The following is a 25,509-nucleotide window of genomic DNA, read 5'->3' as shown; positions in this document are numbered from 1 at the left end:
TTGGGGACGAGTCTGCAATACGGTGCTGCGAGGCAGTCTGTAAGCCCTAAATGACTCCTCAGTTACTAAAAAAAGGAGGGAAAGCTCTCGAGGCCACGGTGGGACGGGAAGTGCAGGAGCAGAGCTGAGCAGCCCAGGCTGGGGACTGCTGGCAGTGCTTGGTGCTTAAAAGGACCAGTCCAGAAAGCACAGAACCCACGGCCATGAGGGGGATCCCTGTGGTCTCCAGTGGACTTTACTGTATTTTCTGTTCACTTCTCAGACATGGAGGAGTTCATCATAGCAAGGGAATGAGGTAGTTAAGAGTTTTTTTTTTTTTTTTTTTTTTTTATCACTACTTTCTACCAGGGGGTGGCTGAAGAAGAAAGAGCAGCAGTTTCAAAAATGACCCCTATTTCTGGGTTCACCAGTTCTTGGGGCAGTTTAAGCAGGCACACGTTCGCCTGCTCAAAATGAAAGGCCTTTTCTGAAAAATTGAGTTTAAATATCCCCATGGAATCCCCAGACTGAGTCAGTATCCTCACTTTACAGAATCCCTGTGTTCTTAATCTGATTCTTAATCAACTAACCCAGGAAGTCTTTCATGTCCTTGAGTCGCTTCTCGCTCCAGAGGCCCCGGCCCATGGTGGCTGTTCAGCAGAAGGCCTGGTTGAGCTGAAGGCAGATGGCAGGGTAGGAGCCTGTACTGATCCTACTACTATTAACTCTACCACTCCTCTGCACAGCAAGCTGCTCCCTTTGAACACCAGCAGAACCGTTTCTAAAAGCCCCGCAGCCCAGGCTTGTGTGACAGAATAGCTCGTTTCGTTAGGGCACGAGATACCTTGGCAAACTTTGGAGTGAAAGTGTAAGCTGTCTGGGGTAACCTCAGCACTCCGTGGAAGAGGCAGCCGGGCACTGTGAGGGAAGAGCGGAAGGCAGCAGTGATCCCGCCTGGGAGGAGTATGTGAAGGCCTTTTTATCTTGCCCCTGCTCCCCATTGCACCCCTACACCCCCAGCCATGCAACACACAACGTTGGGCACTAGTGACGTGCTCCCCTCTGCAGCCCTCGCTGTAATACCAAAGGTCCCCTGAACCATCAAGTGGCACCTGTGCTCGGTCCTTCTAGGATTTTGCAACACGTGTATGTGGGGTGGTGGAGACACTGGGTGTGAAGCCAGCAACTCATATTCACCGGTGATCTAAGAAAGGGATTTCAATTCGGACCTCAAAGGGCACGCTGCTGTGTGATTTAATATTGTGTTACCAGCAGAGGAATATGACCTCATGGTATGAATAAGTAGGAGGAGATTAGCAAAAGAGAAGTAAGCTTCTACTGTACATAAATGTCCTCAGGAAAAAAAAAAAGAAATAGCTTAATAGAAGACTTAGTTGTCTGCGTAAGAGAAGGCTGGGGAAGTGACTAATTTACTGTTTTTCTTATACATGCAATTTGATTCAGTTGTTTGTTCTTTGATCCAGGCCCCCTCCTTCGCTTTTTCTACCCCCTGCCTTAGCTTGGCTTTTTCTGTCTTCAAGAGAGAGGAAGCGAGGGAGGGTGGAAGGACTCAGTAAGGAAAGAGTTAAGGGAATGCTCAGTGGGGATTATAAAACAGCCAGGCACTTGGAAACAGTTAAGAAGAGAGAAACAGATCTGCCAGGAGGGAGTGTGGCACTGGAACTGGTGATTTATTTTCATGCCTCCCTACACAGCGATGACGGGGGCTCTCCTAGGATGGGCACGGAGGTAACGGTGGGGGAAGTGGGGGTAACGGTTGGCGGAGGTGGGGGTGTCAAGATGAAACGGGGAACGGACTTTTCCAGCCCCATGTCCCCTTGGGTCCTGCTGAGCGGCCTCCCGACTGGTCAGGACCGATGGGATCTCTTCTGGACGTGTGTTCCTGCTAGTGGTGGTGGGAGGTAGTGCCCCGGCGAGGGGGAGGTGGCACGGAGGGCAGGGGAGGCTCTTTGCGTCCTTCAGGTAGAGAAGATCGGTCTGCGGTTTCTCGGCATTACTCGGCTGCACTTCGGGAAGGTAAATTTAGGAAACTCCCTGTGTGCTTGGGTACAGAGGCAAGAGCAGAGCGTGAGCAGCTCCATGGATATACTTACGTGACCCGTGAGTGTGGCTGTGGATGGACATCTTGAGCGAGCCCACCTGGCCGAGGGAGCCTTCTGGCATGTCACGAGGAGCTGGGCTTGCCCTGAGCTCGTACCTCAGAAGCCCGTGTGAGAGCTGGTGTGTGCCAGCAAGGACAGAGAGCCCGGGCCCCGGGAGGGAAAGGCTGATACATGTGGATACATATGGGGTTATTGTATCATGAGAACCCAGATCATTGGAGTCTTCGTTCATTACATCCTCCCCAAACGTGCAGTCTAGGCAGCAACTAACTGCTTCTCAGTTTTGGGGCCGCTGCTGCTGGGAATGTAGATTCAGAAGTGACCTGAGTGCAGGTCCTGCCGTGACCTCGCCGCTCTCCATCCCTCATGTGAAAACGCGAGGTCTGGGCAGCTGTCGTAGCGCAGAAGGGCATGTTGCAGTGACCACAGGGGAACGCTTTGCAAGCAGAAGATGGAGATCCATTTTTCATGGGGAAAAACAGATGTAACTGTTGGAGCTGAAGTGTGCAGAGAGAAGGTTTAGTCACTCTGCAAGTGTCACGGACTCACAGAGGAAAGAGCAGGATTTTTCTGACTAATGTCTATAATGTTGCATCAGTAAATGAGGAATACGGAGGGAAAACCCTCTGTTTCTCATGTTTGGAAGAGAAAAGAAGAAAGAAGGGAAGATGTATAGGGTTACTAATCAGCCCCCAAAGTCTCTGACCTATATCTCCCTCCTTTCCCTGGAGCCATTATTGAAATTAAAAGTTAATAGAGAACAACCAGGTTTCACCTCGAGGGTACCTTCCTTGACTGCTACTGACTGCAGACTGAGACCAGCAGGTAGCACTTTGGTGTCCTGTAGCGTGTGACAAAATGTGGCATGGTCTCAGGCCAGGGTTTTGGGAGGGCAGACACATATATTGAATTAGGGGAGGTAACTTCCGCTCCGGGAAAGGCTACGTCTAGCTTCAGAAGGTGGGAAAATGAATCTACATGTTAGGTTAAAACAGACCAATGAAAAAGGGATACTCCTTGAAGTTACAATAACTTTGTAAGGAGAAATGGAGGTGAGACAGGGAAAAATATATTTCACATCATTAGCCCTCTTAGAGTCCTTTTCATTGCATCTACATAATACTCCTCTCCACACACCTTCCATCTTTTTTTTTTTTCTTCTTTTAATGGGGAAAGAGAATCCTTATTTTAAAGACTAAATCCTACGATTGTGGGTCAGGAGGTTTCAGTTTGCAGTTCCGCTTGTGCCTTGCTGTTGAAGCTTTGGCAAGTCACCTTACTTTCATGTAGTGGTATCTTTGTGTCTATAGGCTGTGGATTATGCTAATTGCCTTCCTTCGAAAACATTTCCAAACCTATAGAAGAAAGGAGAGGGAACATTTGCCTAAGTCAGAGGACTCTTTGAGGAAGGGTACCCAGTGCAGAGTTCTGGGGCTGTTAGACTTGGTTTTTAAGACTTACAGGCAGCTTTCTCTTCGGTAGCCCCATTTTCTTGTCATGGCACGAGTGTTCAGCCACACGACCCTGACGCCCTGCAGCCCCCTTGAGAGAGTGCAGGTTGTGAGGAACGAGTAGCTGCTCCCAGAAGACTTCATCCCGGTGCCACCCTCCTGCAGGGAATGTTGGAAAGGCCCTTGAGAAAGAGCCTCCGTGACGAGAACGGAGCAGTGACGGAGGAGGAGGCTGATGCAGGATACTGGGGCTGGCTAGGAGGGAGGCTGAGCATGTGTGAGAATCAGGTCCTTCCTAGTTTCCTCATGCTAGGTGTCCTCAGAGTGAGATCCTCGGGATCTCTAGCCACGTTTGACATGCATGTCTGAATGCATCATATTATCTTTGTTGTGCTCCTTCAAGCCCAGCTCCTTATCTGTTCACAAGATGCCTCAGCGACTGCTGTCTTTTGGGATAACACACCCTATAACCCTGCAGGGCCCCAAACAGAGGCGTGCAGGCTGCCTCTGCATGGACTTCTGCCTCTCCAGTACTAGGATGCCTCACACAGCTTGAGAAAGTAGGTTATATAGCAGCTTTAATGGGGCTTTTTCCAGACACTGATTGACCTGATTCCTCGGACCAACTGTTTTATTTATTAAGCAAAATAGGAGAAAATGAATTCATCTCCTATATAAATTGTTGCATTGTGGAGAGTGTTTATTTTTTGGTATTGTTTTTCATGAATTGATGCAGAGCTCTTACATATTGGTTTTGGAGACACTAATTTATACGCTAGGAATGATAAAGATTTGCCTCTTCGCCTAATCCTGTTTCTAGAGAGTGATTTACTTAATGTGCAGTGTAATTTGTCTAATGTGCAACTTTGTATGTAGAGTGTATCCAGATCGAGTAGAAACAGTGGGTATAATAAAAGCAAGCACTGTATTGCAGTGCTGTAAATCCCTCTGTAATTAAAAATACTAAATTAGTCAATGTTAACGCAGTCAGGAGACATTCCTAGCTGAAAAGCTGGGATGTATGGCAAGAATTGACAGTGCAGGACAGAGAAACTAGGTCTGTGTTCATCTCTGTGTGTGTGTGGTACGTGTTTAGGGGGAGGGACCGTATTCACCAGAAGTACAGCTTGGATGGCAATAAGAATCATCAGGAATTATCCCAGGGATGTCCTTGCATATTAAGGAGGTGATGGAGGAACTACTTCTCGCGTTGTCTCACTCTCCTTCCTTCTGAGTCCTGTGCACTATGATGGACAGTAGCAAGGTTGGATTTTTATGCTTCCTCTAAAGTGACTTCAGTAATAATTTATTGTTCTGAAAACGACTGATACAGTTATGGAGTCATAGAATCACAGAATGCTTAAGGTTGGAGGGGACCTCTAGAGATCATCTAGTCCAACCCCCCTGCCCACGCAGGGTCACCTAGAGCACGTGGCACAGGACTGCGTCCAAGCGGACCTTGAAGTGCATTGATTGATTTTTTTTCTCTCTCTCTCTTTCCTTTCTTTCTTTCTTTCCTTCCTTTTTTTATTTGCTGAGGTTAACATCGACAAATCACTGTCTGAAGTTGTCAGGTGGATCTCCTGTAGCATTTTGTGAATCTTCTGTATAACCAGAGGTTGGATCAGTTTAGAGCAGCGTAAGGATCACTACCCTCAGTACTGTCTGTCCATCGGTCTCATATCCAGTTAATAATCACTGCTGTCTGCAGTGCCTGATATTTTTCTTCTTTTCACTTTCAAAGAATGCCAAAGGAAAGCTGGGGCTAATGCTCTAAGTTACTATTCGAAGCTGAGTAACAAGACCTTGTTGTTGTGCATTAAGGCTAAATCTTGTTTATCTGAACTAGAACGAGGGTAAGTAGTAGTGCTTTAATTATGGTTTGCATTCAAGTCGGGCTTCATTGTGTCAGTGTAGCATCAGCCTGTGTGGTTTCTTCAACAGTTGGTAACATAATCCATGAAGAAGAGAAGTATATGTAAAGGGCACTGGCCTGCTGTTGAGGCCATCCAACAGCTGCCCCGTTGTAAGACCTTCTTTTTGGTTGTTTACAACTTTACCAAACTTAAGCTTTCTGGGCTAAGATTTTCCATCCCAGTACCTGCTTCAGGCAGAACTTTTAGGAAACAGGTCTCTTACAGCTCTCGCAAAATTTCCGATGAATGTTAAAAATAACAAATGTTCACATAAATGAGAACATCTCTGCCTTAACAACCCAAACTCCCAGTATATTTATGTCAGAGGCACCACTTATGCTGTTTCAGAGAAAATCAGGCCAGCTTTGGCCAAATTTTAAGCCTTATTATTATTATTTTTTTCTGTTGCCACATCCTGAAGAGATGAAACAAATCTTTGAAGAACTGGGACCTAAGAGTTAAAATTACTGGAAGCTTTTTCAGCTAATCTATCAGTGCCTCGATTCTCTGCCCATGACGTATGGATAATACAATGTCTTACTTTATGAGAGCATTGTGAAAATACGTTCCTTCATGTTTGCGAAACATTGAGTTACTCTAATGCTGTGCACTGAGGAAAAGCCCATGAGTAAATCACTGATTTGGTCTTGAGAGCAGACTTGGTCTAGTCCCTAGTAAACAAGGCTTGGGGCCACACCTCGCGCAATGCGGAGAAGGCGAAGTATGAGCGCCGTGTGTCCTGCTGCGCTGGGTGAGGCAGACTTGCTATAGAAAAAAATAGCGTGTGGTTGTGTAATTAACCGTTCGATCACACAGGCAAAAGGGGGTCGAGTGAAGGTTACCCTGGCGGTTGTGATATTGAAGTTTCCTGAGCCTTGTGTTCCTGATTTGAAGCCTGAAATAATCTTGCTTTGATTTTTTTAATTGTCTGTCATGTGGAGTGGGCATGAGGAGTTAGAAGTGACTGTTGCTTGTGGACAAGAAGAATGGAACCGCTTGCACCATGGATCGCCGAAGAAGAATATTCCTGGTGAAATCTTGCAGTAGGCATTGCCTACTGAAATATGTGTTATCCTCAAGATTGGAAAGAAGTCAGGGGTAGATTAAAACCAGACAGAATGAGATACCTTTTTTTTTTTTTTTTTTTTCCCTTAAGACAACCATTTGGTTTATTGTCATTTTCTGTAGTGACATCATTTGCCATTAAACAGTAATGCCACAAGTTGACAGACTCGTTATTTTAAATAAAGAGAAGACCATCCCATTGCTTTTTCCTGTGGGTCTTGTGGGAAGGCTTTTCCTGGTTTTATCCTGGGTATTCCCAAGTCTGCTGTCTCTCTCTCGCCTCGGTCCTGCCCTGTGGAAATTGGAAATGATACACACATGGGGCCATCATCCTTAACTTCTGGAAACTGCTGTAACCCTGACCTCCACAATATATTTGCTGCGGCTTCTGCACTAACCTGGGATGGGAATAAGCAGGTCAGTTTAATGCTGTGGAGGAGGTGGGAGTGGAAGAGCAAAGGTTGCCATGAGCCAGGAGTTGCTAGATGGGGCAGGGGGGTTGTATAGATACCCTGGCTTCAAAGGGTTACAGCTCGGCATGGGAGCACGATCACTGAGCCGTACAAGTCAAGGAAACTTGCTCATTCTCTGCCTACATTATGAGTCAAATCAGGATGTACGTTTTCTTCAAATCCCCAAACCCTAAAACTCATGCACAAAGAGCCTCCTCTTGATGTGGTTTTCATAATTGATGTTTGGCTATTTCACAGTTGTTTTTCCCCATGGAGCTTTTCTTAAAAATACCTTATATTTCTTTTTAATTTTGACTGTACGTTGCAAGTTTCTATTCAGAAAAAGTATTTAAGTTTTTTTTTTTTTTTTTTAAAGATAGCATACCATTAGGATACTTTGGAGAGAAGTCTGTTTATTATTTGTGGCGTCTCCTGAGAAGCTGATAAATGAAGCCCTATCAATATTTCCCCTTCTTCTGCACGTGGATTTTCACAAGAGTTTGTTAAGATGGACATGGGTCTGCCAGCAATGGGTTGTTATTAGAGTGGAATGAGCACGAGGCAGCTGTGTTTCTGTTGTGTATGCAAGCACAGTTCCTCTTTCTCTCCTGCACTTTTTTTTTATTTTTCTTTTAACAGCAAATCCCTTTCACATTCCCTGCTATTAACTCATCCAAAAGGAGGCACCCTTTTGCCCTGACAGTTTTAAGTGTGTAACTTACTTACTTAAAGATCATTTAATATCACTTACAAATGAATGGTAGCCTGCTGGTAGAAAAGAGGCCCATTTACTCATGGGATAACAAGTCCTGTGCTCCATTTTTTCCGAGGCTCCTGGCAGTTCCTCGGCATATAAGGAACTTCACACAGGCTTGTGTATTTAGAGAAAGTGTGGAGCTGTAGCACACGAAACCTCCTTAACCCTTCAGAGCTTCTGCTTGATGTCTGTGCAGCCGTTGGCAGTACAGCACGGTGGTACAAAAAGAGCACTGATATACCAGAATATCATTTTCTTTTGTAGTGTTGATTCAGCAGCTGTCTGGTTGTTGTTCTACTGAGGGACTCCTTTTCACCCCAAACTTGTTGATGACAGAAAAAGTTAGGGTGAGACCTCTCAGGCCTTCTCAGCTGCATCAAATCCTGGGGATGAAGGTGGGGTGGATGGAGTAGATGATCATGAAGAGATGCTCCAACCTAGGGTGCCTGGAGGGGGCCTGAAGGGGAAATAGTGAAGATATAGCCCTCTCCAAAGACCTGTTTTATGTTTCATGCTAGGATTTAGTCTGTGCGTTATCCAGTTTCTGACCTGTGAAAATCTTGCATGAAAATCTACTCCTTGGCTTGCTAGTGGGGCTCATTCCGAGTGAGGCCGGTGCACACAAGGCCTAGCCGAGCGGCTTCACTTTTTTTGCTTTCAGAAAAAGAGTACTGCAAGGTGGCACCAGCACTTGTTTTAATTTATTCCTGCCCTTGGGTGTAATTATAACCTCTGGTTTTTGGTGTAAAGGTGGAAGGGAATGTGATTGAATGGGGTTAAGTATTTTTCAAAAGGTATTAATACGTGACTTATATGAAAACCAACAACCCTCATACAGGAACCCAAGCAGCATTTGCAAGCTGCCTGTGGATTTATGAAGCGTATGGAAACATGCAGTACATTATTTCCTGTGAGTTGTTTCTTTACACAGCAATGATGTTTGCTTATTCTGGGGCAATGATGAGGCAGAAAGGTATTAAAAGCAAAATTAAAAAAAAAGGGGGGGGATAGGAATTGTTTGTTTCAAAAGTGTAAAGATCCCCATTTCTTAAAAGAGCAGAAACAAAATAAAAGACCTTTTAATGCTTAGCCGTGACTGTGAAAGATTTGCTTAGAGAAAACGCTTTCATATATTTATTTGCACTTCATTTTTTTTACTATAACTGCGAAGGCTGTTTGCATCCAAACAATATCTGCTGCTCGCGCGCTGGCTGAAGGCACACACAGTACTCGATCTGTGTCACCACAGTTGGCCCCAGCGAAGGCACTGGGTCACTAAGAAGATTTTTAACTGCAGGTGGAGAATATGGTGGGGGCAAAAGGGCTCTGCCAAAAGCTGAAAAGGGGGGGGGGGAAAGGAAGGAAAAGTATGTAGGAAAATTGGGAGTGAGAAAGCCTGCTCAGAACTCATGTGAGTCCTGAGAATGTGTAACTTGCAGATGCAGCATCTGTTCTCTAGACTTTACCTTCCGCAACATTTTTTTGTTAAATCGATTAACAGCTTTGGTGCACCAAACAACTTAGAAAATTACTTGGCTTTATAAAAAGGGAGAGTGGGAGAGAGGGGTTTAATTTAGATTTGAGTATGGCTCTATTACCCCAACGGTATCTACAAGTGTTGTGGGGGTTTTGCTTTTTATTAATATTTTTTTTTCTTCACAAAAACCCTGCAGAAAACAGGGGAAGATGACTAATGCCCAGCTCCTGGTAACGCTTGCACATGTGGTTAGCTTTAAATGCGTGAGTTGTCCCGCTGAAGTCAGTTTAGACTATTTGTGTGCTTAGACTCAGACACAGGCCCACGTGCTTGGAGCGTGAGGGTCTAGCCGACTGCCCTAGGGGAACAGTTAAATGAAGAATTTATAGAATATTTTCGAATGCAGACATTGTCCTGACCTGGAAAAGCTGAAATCTCTGGCCTGAATCTTCCAGGAAAAGCAAACAAACTAGCCTCACACCTTTCCCCTTCGGTTTTATCAGGCTGAATCATTGGGGTTTGGGTCGCAGTCTTGCAGTGGCTGGTGAGAAGGTGAGGGCTGTCTGTGAGCGTTGGAAAGGCTGTGGCTTAGGAAGTGACACAGACGCATTGCTGCAAAGCCTGGGGGGAAACAGGACTGTAAGATGGACTGTGACATTGACCTTAGAAGAGGGATCCAATTAAGAAATGCATGTGCAGTGAATAGTAGGGTTGTTAGCGTCTGGCTGAGTTGTTGGGTGCCTTGAAGAGCAGTATCTCCTGGTGGTGGGCACGCACAGACGGGCAGGTCGTCTCACAGCCGCTCCGAAGGCTGCCCAGCTACGTGCAAACGGCTCCAGTGCACTGGGGCATTTCTGGCACCTCAGTGTCTGCCCCCAAACCCAGCGGCAGGAAGGGCAGGAGAAAGGCAGCGCCTGCAGCCAGCTAAACGCACTTGGAGATGGGTCTTCCAAAAGACGCCGAGCACCCTCTGCGGCCACGGCCCCGGGTGACCAACGAGCAGCCCTCGTGACGAGCGCTGTCTCTCGCCTTCAGCTTCCTGGGCATCCCAGGCATCTGCTTGGTCGCTGTCCAGGCTCCCCGTGGGAAGAGCCCGGGAACTACTCCTGCTTTCCCACTGGCTCCTCGCTGCAGCCATGCGGGAGCATTTCTGAAGTGTCACAAGTCTCGAGGGTGCATATTTTTCAGGCAAGCCCTGCAGCATAACTACACTAGCCGAAACACAGCCTCAGGAGAATGGTCGTTTACCTAAATCTGCATTTTGGGATGTCTGTTAGTTGTATTCTTATTTTTTTCTGTTTGTTTGTTTTTTTGGAGGCTGCACACGCTGTGTTGCTGTTGCGGCAGTCCCTATGATTCACGTCTTGCACAGTCTGACAAGCAGCTCGCATGTGCTGAGCCGCACACCGCGCTTGCTGCGCTGCTCATGGGCAGCACCGGTGCAGCCCCTCGAGCTCTTCTTGGCTTGTGAGCGAGTGCCACGGCCCATGTGGGAGAAGGGAGCCACTGGCTTTGGGAGGCAGAAGGGACCTCAGAATGCTTCCTTGGACTTTTTGTTTGTAAAAGTCTTCTGGGAAGAGCAGGTTCCTTAGAGAAGGGAGAACAGAAAGGGAGAGGGTTCATGTAGGGATCTACAGGTGCCACCAGGATCCACTTTGAGGTTTACTGCGGATAGAGACAAACTAAAAGGGTCTGGGCTTCAGGTTCGTTTGTGTTTCCCCATAGGGTCCCATTGGCAGTGTTTGGGGGCTTTGGTCTCAGCATGGTTTGAGGGTATGTTACCACTGTATTTTATCAGCTCAGGGTCTCTACTGCTGAGCCTGTAACAGACTCATTGTCCAGGTAGACCTGCTGCCACTTGGCATGTGTCTTCCCTAAGGGCTCGATGTTACACTGACTTGTTGGGCCCTTCCCTCCTTGATGCCCGTTTTCCACTAGCGGGCTCTTTTTTCTTTAAGGAGAAAGGAGGAGAGGAGACGGTGAGGGCATCGGGGAACCAGGGGGTGCACTGTGTTGCATCTAGGATCTTCTTATTGGAGCGCTACAGTTGATGCACGGCAGCCTGGCTGAAACCAGACGTGATCTGGAAAGCACCGAGGTTAAAAACAAGAGCAACTTCAATAGCTGAGAGCAGTTCCATGAAAAACTCTTGTGCGCCGACTCGCGTGCGCAGTGCGACCCAGCGCGGTTCCCTACGGCAGGTGAGGGGGGTGCGATCGAGGGGCTCGCGTCAGTCGGCTTTCCAGGTGAGACGCCACGACGGAGGGACGCGCACCGCTTGCCTGCCACGCCAGCGGCGCCCGCACGGCCCCGCGGTGCCCCGCGCCCCTGCCTTGGTGCGGGCCCGGCCGGCGCGTTGCACAGGCGCTCGTGTCTCGAGCGGAGACGCGTTTCCCCGAGCAGCCGTGAGACGCGCGCTAGTCCTTCCAAGTCAATGTTATTCTTCCATGACAACACAGGGAGAACAGATGTTCCCTGGAGATCTACCTATTATTCATTTTGCTGTAGAGCTACATCTTCTCCTTTTTATTTGTCTCCTCTGTGAAGTAAATATTTCCATAATAGTTTATACTAGGGGTTTTCAGAACCCTCGGTAATTTTTGTCACTCAGCTACATTTTTTTTTTCCTGTTTTTACCAGAATTTCATAAAGGTGAATAGAGATTGAGATAAGTTCTGGGTTCTGGGGGGCTGATGCTGCAGGCACTGATATAAACATGTCCATTTGAAACTTTACATCAGGACTGACCTGGTGGGACTGAGGCCCCCCCGGCGCTTTGCGCCTGGCCGGGTGTAGCGGAGCCGCGTCCGATGGCCCGTGCCGATGGGACACAGCGCGCTCTGAAGGGCCGGTGCTGCGGGGCAGGGGCAGCGCGGTTTGTTTGGAACGCGGGATTGCGGTGCCCGAGTGACACGTGGTCACCCGCTGTCACGAGCATGAAATTCACTCGCCAAACTTTTATAATCACCACAAAAAGGCCTGTTAGATAAATACATTTTCTGCGCACAAAAGCAATTGTCCCCGCTCCCTTTTGTTCTGGAAACAATAGACATCAGAATGAAATACAGAGCCGTGTTCTTAAAAGGTCATAGTTATTTGGTCTGCAGGGAGATTGTGTATTGAAACAGGTTTTGTTAAGATTTGATGGTACTCTTAAGAAATAGAAAGAATTGAGACTTGGGCTTGTAAAAGTATAAAAACCTGCTAGATATTGCCAGTGCAATGAAGGAGAAGGCGTTTCTAAGATCAGGAGTTCCCTTTTCCCTAATATGACCGGCATGGGGAACCTGAACAGAAGAGGGCTTTTTGTCCGATGCAGAGCCAGCGGCGAGTGCTCGTTTTGCGTTTAAGGCCTTCCCTGATTGGCGCAAAGTGGTGGCTAGAGGAGGGACGCGGGTCTCCAGCCCCTGCTGCTCAACGCGTGGCTGGTTGCTAGGATGGCTGCCGTCATCCATGTTTTAGCCGTGGATGCAAGGACCAGTTTTGCATCCAAGCTTTGGCTGGATGACTCAGCTGGTCCTCTGGTGACTAATTTCAGTCTCTCATGAGCCCAGGAAAGACTAAAGAGGGAAGTGTGGCTATTTTCAGATGTGAAAAATGACCAAAACTAAGGTCTATGTCCACAAAGGAGTACTGCAAGCATAGAATGAATTGCATATTTATATAGTGTACAATAGTGTATAGTGTATATTCCCACTGTAATTCTATCCCCAGTTACTATAGTTCTACTGAAGCTAGTTTCCTCTATACTTCTAGTCCTCACCCACATGAATATATGTTTTGGGAAAGATTTGGAAAGCTGTCCATGAGCTTTAAGTACATAAGGCCTGACAAAAGTTCACAGGACTTTTACTACTAAAATGCCTTAGCTTTTTTTTTCTTCTTCTTTTTTTTTTTTTTTTTTTTTTAAATTTCCCTTCTTGTCCCTTACTAAGATTCCCACAATAACTTAAGCAATGACCTCAGGCCCACCAGAGGCAGTTTTCCTCTCAAGTCATTCTTATGCCAGACAAAGCTAAGATGTCCAAGATTACCAAAGACCTATCAAGAGCTCTTGCAGTTGACCACAAGGTGTTTCTAACATGTCTCTCCGCATCCTGTTGAAATAACAGTATATTTACTTTTTGTCAGAAAAGCTGTGCAAAGGAACAGGTTCCTCTCCCAGAAACTCTTTTCCTGGGACTCAGTTTTGTGAGGATTCCTGTTCATTGGTAATTAAAACTAGTAAGTGAGGTTGTGGATGACTTGGCTGCAATCTTATCAGTGGGTGGATGACTGAGCAATTTGTTCTGTTGCATCTAGTTTTAAATCTTTAATTTCATTGCTTAATGAAAAAAAAAGGAGTTGGATGACGTAGATGAAAAGGACATGTGTGCAAAGGAACTTGTAACAGTGCTGAAATGATGTTTGTGGAAAGGGAAGGGATGGGATAAGTGTGTGCAATCTCTGCTGAAAGTGCATAGCCATGTGTCAGTTCACAAACTTAGGGGAATGGATGAGAAGGCCTGACGACACCTTTAGCTAGTCAGTCATCTCTAACTAACCCTTTCCAGTAAGGATTTTTGATTATACAGGTTTGGCTATGCCATACTCATGAATGCATGGAAATAACTGGCTGTGAAGAGCAGATGCAGTTTTACATTGCTTGAGTTACAGTCACGTGCTCAGCTCTCCATCATGCACCCGTGGATGATCTGGAGCAGAATTACACAAAAGTTGGTCTTTTGCCATACATTGTGTGGAAGCAATAGGATGTCTGCCCTTTCTTGGTCCAAGAGCATGTGCTCCCTGTCTGATAGCGGGGATCGCTCAGTCTACAGCCCTGCCTTTGCAGTTTGGTCCCCTTCCTAGGCCATCACAGCTGGAGCTTGCCTCAGGCTGCCCTGCAGATGGCATTTATTATGTATCATACTTGACCTTCAGCATATGCTTTGTTCCTCTTCTGTCATGGTCTAGTTTTGCCAATGTGAGAAGCCTAGTAGCCAAGGCATTAAGCACTGTAGAGCTGAGTAAATAAATATGTCAATAAATAATCACATCTTGCAGAAAAACAAACCCAGAGCAGAGACTGACAGTAGCCAGGGAGTTCTGCAGATCCAGGTAGAGATTTGTATTGTTTTCCTTCTCCTAATGACTTCCTTTCTTCTGCTTTCTGCTCCTTTAGGGCTTTGAGTGGGAGTAGGTAGTTGCGGGTGTAGCTGAGCTGCTTCATCACACACCAGGGTCTTAGATGCTTGCTTCTCAAGGCAGTTATCCTTTCCTGGGCTCCTGGTTGTTTGCTCTTCAAGGCTCAGAAATCCTACATGCAGTTTATCCTTCGGCCCAACTCGGATTTTCTTTTCGTGTTCACGAGGGCTTCCCGCCTCACCTTGGCTGTCCTTCTGCAGACAGACAGGCTTGTTTGCTGCACACTGAACTGACTCCTGTTCTGTTAGATCTTGCTGAAAAAGAGAGCTGCTGTGGAGACACTGGGAGGCCAGGCACGTAATGCCAGACCCACATGGTACCATCGAGCAAGCAGAGCAAAGCAGGGAGGTGTCAGAAGCACTTTGGTAAGATTGTGTGGGGTAGCTGAACAGCTTCACTCCTTTCTTCCAGAGAAGAGAGTTGTTGCCTCTCTGGGTCATTCCGTGTCTGTGCAAATGCATATACATGCATGTGTTTCTGAACGTGATCGTGTGTTTTGTGTGACAGAGATAAATATAGCCTCATATAATGCAAAATAAACTACTGAGGTTTCTTAACAGTTGCAATTACAAGGGTTCCCAAGGATACACTGGTTAGCACCTAATGTTCTCATGGGAGTGTTGTGGATCGGTGTCACTTTGGTCTGGTGCAAACTCTTAGCACACTCTGAGGAAGGGATGAGAGATATAGTAAGTAGTATCTTCCTACAGGGTTGCTCTTTTCAGCTGCTACCTGTGAAACAAAGAGATGATAGAATTGGGATTTTTGAGGAGAGATGACTCCACATCCAAACTCTGCATCTTCCCACCAGGCTTTAGTCTGGGCTGGGTGCTAGGTAGATCATTTCCACTATCTGGATCAGCCCTTGCACTTGTTCAGAGCAGTACTGTAGGCTCCAGCCTTTTCCATTTCAGACATTTTTAGTTTTACAGTCTTACAGGGGAATGCAAATCAAAAGCCATGGATAACAGCAGTGTCTGCTTGGCCATCATTTTCACTTCCAAGAAATTTTCTTGGCCCGGAGCAATGAAGGGGATGAAGGCTGGAAGGCCAGGTGAAAGATCTGTGCTCTAGACACGTGTTTCCTTCTGGAATGAAGGGCCCTTCCCCGTGTGGATGGGTGTGCGCACCTGTGTGTGGACAGGGTTTTTACAGAGTTCCATTTAACTACGGGAATGCAGGACCTGCATTAACCTGCAGTGCCCTTTTTTTAACTTCCCAGACGACGCCGTAGCCCTCGGTATATGAGGCTGTGATAAATCACGTCTTCAGTCATTCTTATTTAAAGGGGAGATGTGGCTGCAGCTGCTACGTAATGTAGTTAACTTTGGCTTTGGGTTAGCTGGGAGGTCATCAGCCCAATCCGTCTGTGTTCTCTGAACTGGCAGAGCGCTGTGCTCGGCTTCCCCACCTTTCTCCTTGCATCTTCGTCTTCGTTTGCAGCCCAGATCCTCTGCATGTCGTGCAGACCTCACTGCAAACGTGCTTCTCTCCAATAGGTCTGTACCCTGATGGAAATGAAGTGAAGGGAGGGACTTTGCAAGCAGGCACACTGACCTTTTCAGCCCAGCTAGTCCTCGATCTGAGCCTCATATTTCATAAACAAAAAGCAAGCGGTGAATGTCACGCAGTGGCCTCTTTGCAAATGAAACACTTAGAACAAAATCCTGTGGGAGTGAGAGGCGCAGCCTGAGACTCCAGTAGACCCTGCCCATGTCCTGCCTTCCCAAGCAGAGCTGCTTCTGGCGCGCGCGGGGTGTGAGGTGCCCGCCGTTCCCTGCCGTTCCCCTGCACTTGCGAGCGACTTGCACTCACTGACATTACAGAGCTAATATTTACAGGTGGGAAGTCATCCGGCTGGGGAGGCAGCAGTGGTGGAACGAGCCGAAACGTCTTTCCACTGGGGAGTAGTTGAGGGAAGCCGCAAGAGTGCCGGTGCTCCGTGGGTGATGGGGCACAGCCAGGGCAGCAGAAGGAAAGACTGGTTCATTTTAGCCCTGTTCCAGGACCCATAGCACCCTCTGCCAGCAACTGAGATACTCTGTGGGGCAGACGTGGCAGCTAGCGAAGTCTGTAGGACGTGGGTCAGAAGGTAGGAAGTCCTCTAATTCACCTTTAATGCGTGGGTACTAAACTGGTGTCCAAGGCAAGGCCCGTCCAATTTCACATTTACAGCTCAGGCTGTTTTGTCAAAGGAAACTTTGGGTTGTGCAGAAATGTCATGGTTACCATTTGTTCCATTTTCCCTCTGTGGAAGGGAACATACGATGTGAGGGAGAAAGGTGTCCAGGATACAAATGCTGTTGCCCAGCAATCCTACCTGGCACATTGGTCCTAACAAATATTTTTGAATTCATCTGCTTCCATTTTGCCTTCAGGATGGGGAAGCCACAAAAAAATTCTTTGGTAACTTTCTTTCCACGTCTCCTCTGGCTGTTCTCAGCACTTCATGAGCTCGGTTAAGCATCGGATTATACAAGTCTCGGAGTGTCGCGCTTCATTCTGAGCGGTACTGCGGGTGTTACTGCCGTGGCCTGCCCTTTAAGCATATTTTGCTGCTTATTGCTTTCCCAGCAACCTGCAGCACAGCCCCCAGCTGAGCACAGTGTGCATTCCTGAGCTCTGCCCGGCCTTTCGGAGAGAACGCTGAAAGAGGGATTTCTTCAGCAACGCATTTTTTCAGACATTCTTCGGTGTCTTCCAAAGATAAACCCTCAAAACAGGGTCTCTGTGAATGCCACCCGTCTGAGTTGGCCCCGTTCTTTTTGCTTGTCTCATCTGTGACTCCGGAACAGACTTTCTTCTCCTCGGAGGCCCTTGGGAGGATTGCGTGTTTGGTTGTAAAACTTCTTTCTGACTTCATTGACACCCACTTCTCTAAAACATCCTTACATGAAGAGCCCGAGTACATTTCTTTGGACCCTCAAGTGGACCTTGAGGACTTTCAGGTGATACTGCCACCTCTGTCCCTGCTGTTCCTCACCTGTGTTTTGCTCCTTGGTTCCCAGACGGCGTCGCAGGAGCTGGAGGCTGCGCTGTGCGGCTCAGGAGGACGTTTGCTTGGTGAGGAGCTTGTGGCAGGGTTATTCAGCTTCTTTCTCAAGCTGTTCAGACCTGCCTCGGGCACAGTGGTCTCCCAGGTTTCTTGCATTTGTCTGGAGAGCACTTTGATGTCTTGGTGGAGCATTTGGAGCTTCATTTCATGATTTATACAGAGGTGGAAGTCCTCCTGTCAGCTTTGGCAGGTATATGCTGAAGGGGGTTTATTTACCAGGGTCTACTTCTGTTTTGTCAAGGTTGTAACCTATCAAATTTATTCACTTGCTTCCCTCATTTGCTTTGCATACAGTGCTGTGTAGGGGTTGCGGAGGCAGGAAGTTTTCCACTGTTTGAATTGTGCTGGTTTTTGAGTATCTGATAGCTCAGGGCTCCCCAGAGTTCAGGGGAGGACATACCTGACTGCTGGGCCTTTTCACACCAGGACTTGGAGCCCAGTGACTGCAGCATCAGTAGGGAAATAGGTAGTCAAGCCTTCGATGAGGAATATTTTAAGCTGTATTCTCAAATGTTGCAACTGTAATGTGAATAACTAGGAAATACTGAGGAAATCTAAAATATCTGTTGTCGTTACTGCATTTCATTAAAGAGATGGAGGTGGCACTGAAAGAATCCTTCAGTAAGGTGCAGCTAAGTGTTTCAAATTAAGTGTAATATTTGTCCCCGAGATTTTGCTTTATGTGTCTAAGAAGGCAGGAGGATTTCAGAAGAACCCACAGCCTGTTACTAGGGCTTATGGGCACCTGAACCCACATCAGAAGGATGAGTAAGAATCGTGATGTTTCTAGATTACAGAAGATACCTGATATTAGGGCTTTGTGGCTTAGGGTGGATAGGGAAGAGGGGGGTTTTGTAGTGGCTAAGATGTGAAATTGTGGTCACTTGAGCACTGAAGGAAGTGCTTGATATTGCAGGGACTTGACTTTGGTCTACATAGGCAAAGCAGAGTAAAAAGGCAGCGGAGACGGTTCAAAGGGAGAGCTGTGGTTGGCGGTGGCTCGTGTTCAGCAATTCCCAACGGCCTGGTGTTTCGGATGTGCAGCAGGCTCATTTAAACCACTGCCCGCAGCCGGGATGCGGCTCCCGGTGCACTGCGTGCTGCTCCGCCGGCCGTGGTGAGCGTGGCCCCCAGGCCGGGAGGTTTCCAGGCCTTGGCTCAGGCCCGGGTGCTGCTGCCTCGCTGTGCTGGGACTCGCCGAGCCGGGGCTCCCACGTGTCCTGCAGGAGCGGGACATGGACATGTCCTGCGGGAGCAAACGGGCGTGCGCCAGCTCCCCACATTTCAGACAGTGCCTGCTACATACGCACTGTGCACCCATACCCATCCTGCACCCATGGGAGAGCTGGCGGCTCTGGGAGGGTGGCAGGAGGGACTCACGCAAAGGAAGGTCCCCCTGGTATTTTCCTGGCTGTATCCTCTTCTCCCTGTTCGTCTGAGGGAAGTTGCAGTAACCAGCTGGCAAGCTGCCCTGGATTTCGGGATCTGGGAGAATGGAGATGGGGAGAAAGCTGGGGGTAGGAGGGGATCCGCGGTTTCCTGAGCCACATGCCAAAATAACTTGCTTGATCCATGATAGGGAGCAGCTGCCTGTGCCCCCCATCCCCAAAAGCAATAAAAGTAGTCCCGGATGCTAGCTTGTATCCTACAAGTTCTGCTGTGCAGTATGAGACAGTAAGCAGAATGCTGCTCGTGTTCTAAATGCAGGAGAAATATGTGTAGGAGGGCAGTTGTGCCTGGGGAATGGGGGGTGCAGAAGTGATTTGGATCAGAATTCCCCAGCCGTCCAGCTCCCCTGTGACACGCGTTCCCGGGGTTCCTTGGGTTGGTTTGCTTGTTTATGGATACTCCAGACATTTGCAAGTCTTTCTTTTTCCTCTGACTTTGGGATGTGTGTCAGGCACGGTAGCCTGGAACCTGCGAGACCCGACGCGGAGCCGTGCGGATGGCAGACTGTGCAGGTCCTTTTAGACCCACCTAGCGCTGCCTGAGCTTTCAGGGAGCTGCTGATTAGCACGAGGCAGTTTTAATAGCGGGACAGGAAAAGAAAAGCAGGAAAGCAAAGAGTTTTTCACCTGCAGTGGAGACTTCCTTGGCATCTTTTGCTGACCAAGAACAGGACAGAGGCTGTGGAGGTCTGAACTCTTCTTTGAGGCTGTCTCCAAATGCTCAGTAGCACATGGGAAAGAATTTGTGTAGTCTCCAGGGACGGCAATTTTAAGGAGGTTCCTCAAGGATTGTGGTACTGGCCATGCCTCAAAAGGGACCACCCAAGAGGCCACCTTGAGGCAGAGCCCCATGCTTTAGACGTGGCTGTTTGAAGGTGAAAGACATTAGATCCCGCTGGCAGATCCCCTTTTCGTTTCCTTCTTAACCCGGGTGCGTTTTCAAGCCGGTGCCTCTCGGGGGAAAAGTGGAAGATATTTATTTCAGGAGCGTCTTGTGTGCATCATTTATATGCTGAACACACGCCATGTGCTTTCTGCAGGATTTTTCAAGCAGGCCCTGCCGTTCCCTCAGCAGTCAGCGAGCGGCCTCTGGTTACAGCGCGCTGGCAGCCCTGCAGGTACTGCACAAGGTCTCTGCCTGCTTCATACAGGGCAAGGGCTTGGTCTCCTGCCACCACAAAGGCCACATTTATAAATCAGCATTAAGTGCCTAGAGTGAAGCAGAAGAAAGCGTCAGTGACTTTCAAATGGTTCTTTCTTTAGTCCCCAAAGTGTTTTCTTTTTTGCCCTTTGGGGTGAGGTGGGTGGATAGAGCTCTTGCTCTCATTTGCTTTTCTGAAACTCGCTGGAAGTACTAGTGAGGCGGCGATGTGATCTGGGTTATGCCCGCAGAGGAGGGCAAGCCGAAGTGTAAACAGCACCTGCTAAATCATTATGAAGGGAAAGCTGGAGTGGGAGGAGCTCGCGGACTAAAGCATTGGAGTCTTTTAACAAAAGTCATGGGGTTTGTTTTAGCATCGTCCCCTCCATGCACTCTGCAAACTCCTGTGCGTGCTACGGGGAGTTACATAAGTCATATCAAGGACAGGGAAGGCTCCATTAAACCCAGTTACTATCAATTGTGCCAGAGCTTTAAAGGGCTACACTAAAACTCATTATTAAAGAAAGGAACTATCAATTTTATTTAACGCATCTTACCCAACCTCCGTTCTCCTCCCAGCCCGGAGACTCGACATGCACAGAGGGGCTATAAAATCCAACGTGCACTTTTCAGGGCTCCAATTTACTTAGTTGTTCCCAGGTCCCGGCTGCAACTCGATGAGCTGGTGGGCGCTGGAGGACCTTGCGCTGCACCCACGCGAAGGCAGCGCCCGGCTTTAGCCCAGCTGCGTTTGGCCAGCGTGTGTTCGACAAGCCCTGTCTCTGCTTGGCCACTTTCCTCAGCGTGGCCAAAAGGCTCAGGCTGTAAATCATATTACAGGCTGCAGTTTGGAATTTGATCCCTCTAACAAACCTTCCAAGTTTTATTCGCATTTATTCAAACATTTACTGTTGCGATGGAATAAAGAACTCGTAACGAGAAGAACAGTGCAGTTTGATAAGGACCTCAGGAAATGTGGGGCTGCATTTTTTCTCATGAAGGCCGCACAGACAAATTTGCAGGAAAAATGACTTTGCTGCAGAAGCCTTCTTTTTCCATCACCAAGCTGTCAATCAGGGTAATTCCTTGGGATGGGACTATGCTGAACAGCTAGCCGAACTGTTCTCCTTAGGACGTTCACCCCTAAAACATCAGCTGTGAGGAAATGGCCTTGGATGGAGGGAAAGCGATTTCATACTTCCTTTGTTTTTCAGGGGGAAAAAGAAAAAAAAATCTTTTACGATGAGCCCCAGCATCTGTGAAGTTTTGGGGCGCCCGGGGGGCCCGGCTCTCGCGCTCTGTCCCCGTCCCCGCGCGGCCGCTGTTGCGGGGACAGCGAGGGGCTTGTTGTCGATGTGGAACCGGTGCCTCACAACAACTCGATTCACCAAAGGGCACAGGCAGCCGCCTGACGTGGACGCTGTTGAGTGACTGCTGACCTTGTTTCTAGCGTCAGCTGATACGGGCTGGAGCGCTGCCAGTCTGCACCAGTTGAAAGTCTCTCTCTCAATGGTGACGATTCTCCTGGTTCTTACGGCGGCGCTCAGAAGGTTGCGGCTGCTGCGCTCTGCGTCAGCAACTTTAATTCGGGAGACGACTGGGTCTCCTGGAGTTATTTCCAGAGGAGCGGGTGAGAAGAACGTCTCTCCTTTTCCTGCGTCCATCCTTTTTTTCTTTTTTTTTTTTTTCCCCTTTTCATTTTGTATGAAGAGATATTGCTCAAGCACACCGTGGAACGAAAGCCATAAAGCTATAAATTACCCCTCTGCTAGGTCCACAATATGTTACCAATTACATCTGCTTTATTATTCGCGTCCAGGGGGAAAGCATACATCAAACCAGCCCCACTCTCCAGAAAGGTCGGGGCTGTGCTAGAAAGAACACCGTGACTCTTCTTAATCAGTGGAAAAACAAACACAGTTTGGGCTCACTCACACATGGTATTTGCGCCCGGGCTGACAAGTTGAGGGATAGTGGTGCAGTGCTGCATGTTGCAGCGTGCCGCGGGCTGAGCCCCGCGTGGCAACGCCGTGGCCCTGTGGAAAGGACAGAGGGGCAGAGCTGAGGGCAGGGAGGGAGGGCTGCGGACCGAGTTGTGGGGCTGTGGGAATTGCTGCCGGGTGGGAAGCGCCCAGGAGAGGCAGCGAACGGCCTCGGAGGTGGCGTTCGAGCAGGAGGTGGTGTCCGTAGAGGAGCGCACGCTGCAGCGCGCTGGGGCTAGCGGGGGTCTGCGGGGCCCCTGCCAGCAGCGGGCAGGATTTTCCCCCTTGTCCTTGGCTTAGTTTTTGCATCCTCCCTCTCTTTATCACTGTGGCAGACATGAAGGTGGGGGTGCTGAAGCAAGCTGCAGCATGGCTTTCCAGGCTGGTTGGGTATACGTATGTACCGTGAGTTTTGGCTCACCATAGCCCCCTGATGTGCGGTTCCTGTGCTCTGGGCTGCTGGGAATTACCTGGAAAATGTGTGTTGGCTTAACTGCTCCTCAGCTTTGGAGCAACTTCCCTATTTGTATGAAGGCATGTGTATATGCATGCACGTATGCATATGTTCATACGATCGTCAGAGGATCTTTAGAAGAGAGCAGCGCAAGGATTCATGGAGAATGGACTTCTCTTAGGAAAGGGAGCTGAGTATTAAACGTCCTCTCACGTCTCCACACAGAATAGTCATCCATGTGCATTGCCGAGTTTGTTGCATTTTTGTCACTGGAGCATTCATTCAGCTTTTAACTTTCCTGAGTTGAAAACAAGTCAAGGTTATGTTTGTACTTAATAATTCAGCAACGATGCCAACTCAGCACATTGTCTTTTTCCTTCCTAGTCATTCCAGTTTATTAAAAAGAAACAATGACAACAGATAGAAGGGTTGAAGGCGGCCATGCCTTTAACTCCAGCCGGCCACTAGCTTGTACCGTAGATACCCCCATAGATTTGCATGGTTCCCAAATAGCTGGGTGCCAGCAGTGCCACCCCTATCCCGGGATGATTAAGCTTAGGTGGCCCCTTTTCTCTGACCATCTCTGCTTTTCGAAATGAGACCACTTTTTTGGTTTCAGTGAGATATTACCCAGAACCTTTAGTAAGTCTGTTTCAATGATAATTTTTGACTTTGGTTGTAAGGTTGTGGGTTTCTTTTTTCTTTTAATAAAGGTGTAGAAGATCATTAGCCCTCTTAGAGATGAAAGAACTTGCAATAGTTTTTTTGTCTTTTCTTAAAAAAAAATGAGGTATATTAGCACCTGATTCCACCACATGCTGGTTTACATCTTGCCTCATCAGCAATCCTGCTCATTTCCAGAGGATCTGTTTCCAGTTACGGTATTGTCACTGCAAATAAGAATAGATGAACGCAGTTTTCCAAATCTGAGAGCGCTGGGAGCACGCGGTAAAGCTCATGTTGTGTAACAACCATCTTCCCTGCCCCTGAGCGCGGGTGCACGGTGCGCACCGTTGTCCCCACAGCCTTGGCAGGCCACCTGAAACGTCGTCTGCTGTTTCTGTGCTAGCTCCTCCCTTTGGGCAGCATGTCTCTGTTTTGTCCCCTTGTATCACCTCCCATTCCCATCCCTGTCCTTGCAGACTATGAGCTGCAAGGTCCTGTGGGAATAAACAGAGGGTTAAGTCAGAAACAATCACAGAATCCCAGAATGGATGGGCTTGGAAGGGACCTCTAGAGATCACCTAGTCCAACCCCCTGCTCCAGCAGGGACAACTAGAGCACGTGGCACAAGGTGGCATCCAGGCAGATTTAGAAGATCTCCAGAGTGGGAGACTCCACAGCCTCTGTGGGCAGCCTGTTCCAGGGCTCTGTCACCCTCATGCCAAACTGTTCAATATGGGACGAGCATGAGGATTTGAGATTTGGCCTCCAAAGGCAGATACTTTGCAGTATTTTAAAACACGTCTCTCTGAGAATTAGATATACTCTTGGAGACAAGGAGAATTGGAGTCTCTTTAGGCAGAGAAGGTAAAAATAACGTTTACATTAACATTATTAAAAATGGAAAGAGGGAAAGGAAGAGAGCAGAAATACTGGCTGTTGTTAGGGTAGGTCGGTCAGGAGTAATGATTTACTTCAGCGTGTGTGTGTTATTTGTGTTGGATACGCATTTCTGGAAGAACTTGACTCTCATGTGTGTATTAGAAGTCTGTATCTCACTTTCCCTTGCCGCCACTGAGCACATAAAAAAAAAGCTGGGGAAGACATCCTGACACTGTCGTTTCGCTCTGATGTTGTGTTGCAGGTATGGCCTCGCATGTGCAAGTTTTCTCTCCTCACACCCTTCAGTCAAGTGCCTTCTGTAGCGTGAAGAAACTGAAAGTGGAGCCGAGCTCTAACTGGGATATGACTGGGTACGGCACACACAGCAAAGTCTACAGCCAGAGCAAGAACGTGCAGTCCTCCCAAGCCGCCGCCGCCGCCGCCGTCAACGCCTCCCTGCAGATCCCCAACCCGAGCATCCCGTACGAGCAGACCATCATCTTCCCAGCCAGCACGGGGCACATCGTGGTGACATCCGCCAACAGCACCTCTGGTGTGGTTGCAGTGTCTGGACAAACACTGGGCGGGCCACACAACCTGATGCGTCGCAGCACTGTGAGCCTTCTGGACACCTACCAAAAATGTGGACTTAAGCGGAAGAGTGAGGAGATCGAGAACACGAGCAGCGTGCAGATCATCGAAGAGCACCCACCAATGATTCAGAACAATGCCAGTGGGGCCACCGTAGCCACTGCCACCACCTCCACGGCCACGTCCAAAAACAGTGGCTCCAACAGCGAAGGGGATTACCAGCTGGTGCAACATGAGGTGCTCTGTTCCATGACCAACACATACGAAGTGCTAGAGTTTCTTGGCCGGGGAACCTTCGGACAAGTCGTCAAATGCTGGAAACGTGGCACTAATGAAATTGTGGCCATCAAGATCCTGAAGAACCATCCTTCCTATGCCCGGCAAGGCCAGATCGAAGTAAGCATCCTGGCTCGGCTCAGCACGGAGAGCGCAGATGACTACAACTTTGTCCGCGCGTACGAGTGCTTCCAGCACAAGAATCACACGTGCTTGGTCTTTGAGATGTTGGAGCAGAACCTCTATGATTTCCTAAAACAAAACAAATTCAGTCCCTTGCCCCTTAAGTACATTCGACCAATTCTCCAGCAGGTAGCAACCGCCCTCATGAAGCTCAAAAGCCTAGGACTGATTCATGCTGATCTCAAGCCAGAGAACATCATGTTGGTAGACCCATCTCGACAGCCATATAGGGTCAAGGTCATAGACTTTGGTTCAGCTAGCCACGTCTCTAAAGCTGTGTGTTCTACCTACCTTCAATCCAGATATTACAGGTAAGAAACTGGGCTCAAGTAACATTACTTGAAGAGGTTTTTAACCTATAGGATTTTTCCTTCATTTTTGTAAACTAATGAGAGCTTAGTACTAAATGAGAGGGCCTCTGTTGAAA

At 48.1% G+C, this 25,509-nt stretch overlaps 1 protein-coding gene across 4 annotated transcripts in view; it reads left to right on the top strand.

The window, feature by feature from the left end:
* Positions 1-25,509, top strand: part of HIPK2 (homeodomain interacting protein kinase 2) — a 117,846-nt gene that overhangs the window by 13,459 nt on the left and 78,878 nt on the right. For all 4 annotated transcript variants that reach the window (XM_088521597.1, XM_088521595.1, XM_088521596.1 and 1 more), the window contains exon 2: positions 24,295-25,393. In XM_088521597.1, coding sequence (XP_088377723.1) covers positions 24,295-25,393 — 1,099 coding nt within the window. The remainder of the gene's footprint in view (positions 1-24,294; positions 25,394-25,509) is intronic.

The sequence above is a fragment of the Tinamus guttatus genome, unplaced genomic scaffold (genome assembly GCF_059628265.1).
Source record: "Tinamus guttatus ecotype Peru unplaced genomic scaffold, ASM5962826v1 Tinamus_guttatus_pri_ptg000125l, whole genome shotgun sequence".
Classification (NCBI taxonomy): Eukaryota; Metazoa; Chordata; class Aves; order Tinamiformes; family Tinamidae; genus Tinamus; species Tinamus guttatus.
The sequence above is the reverse complement of the archived record's forward strand: the minus strand, read 5'-3'. Positions and strand labels throughout refer to the sequence as shown.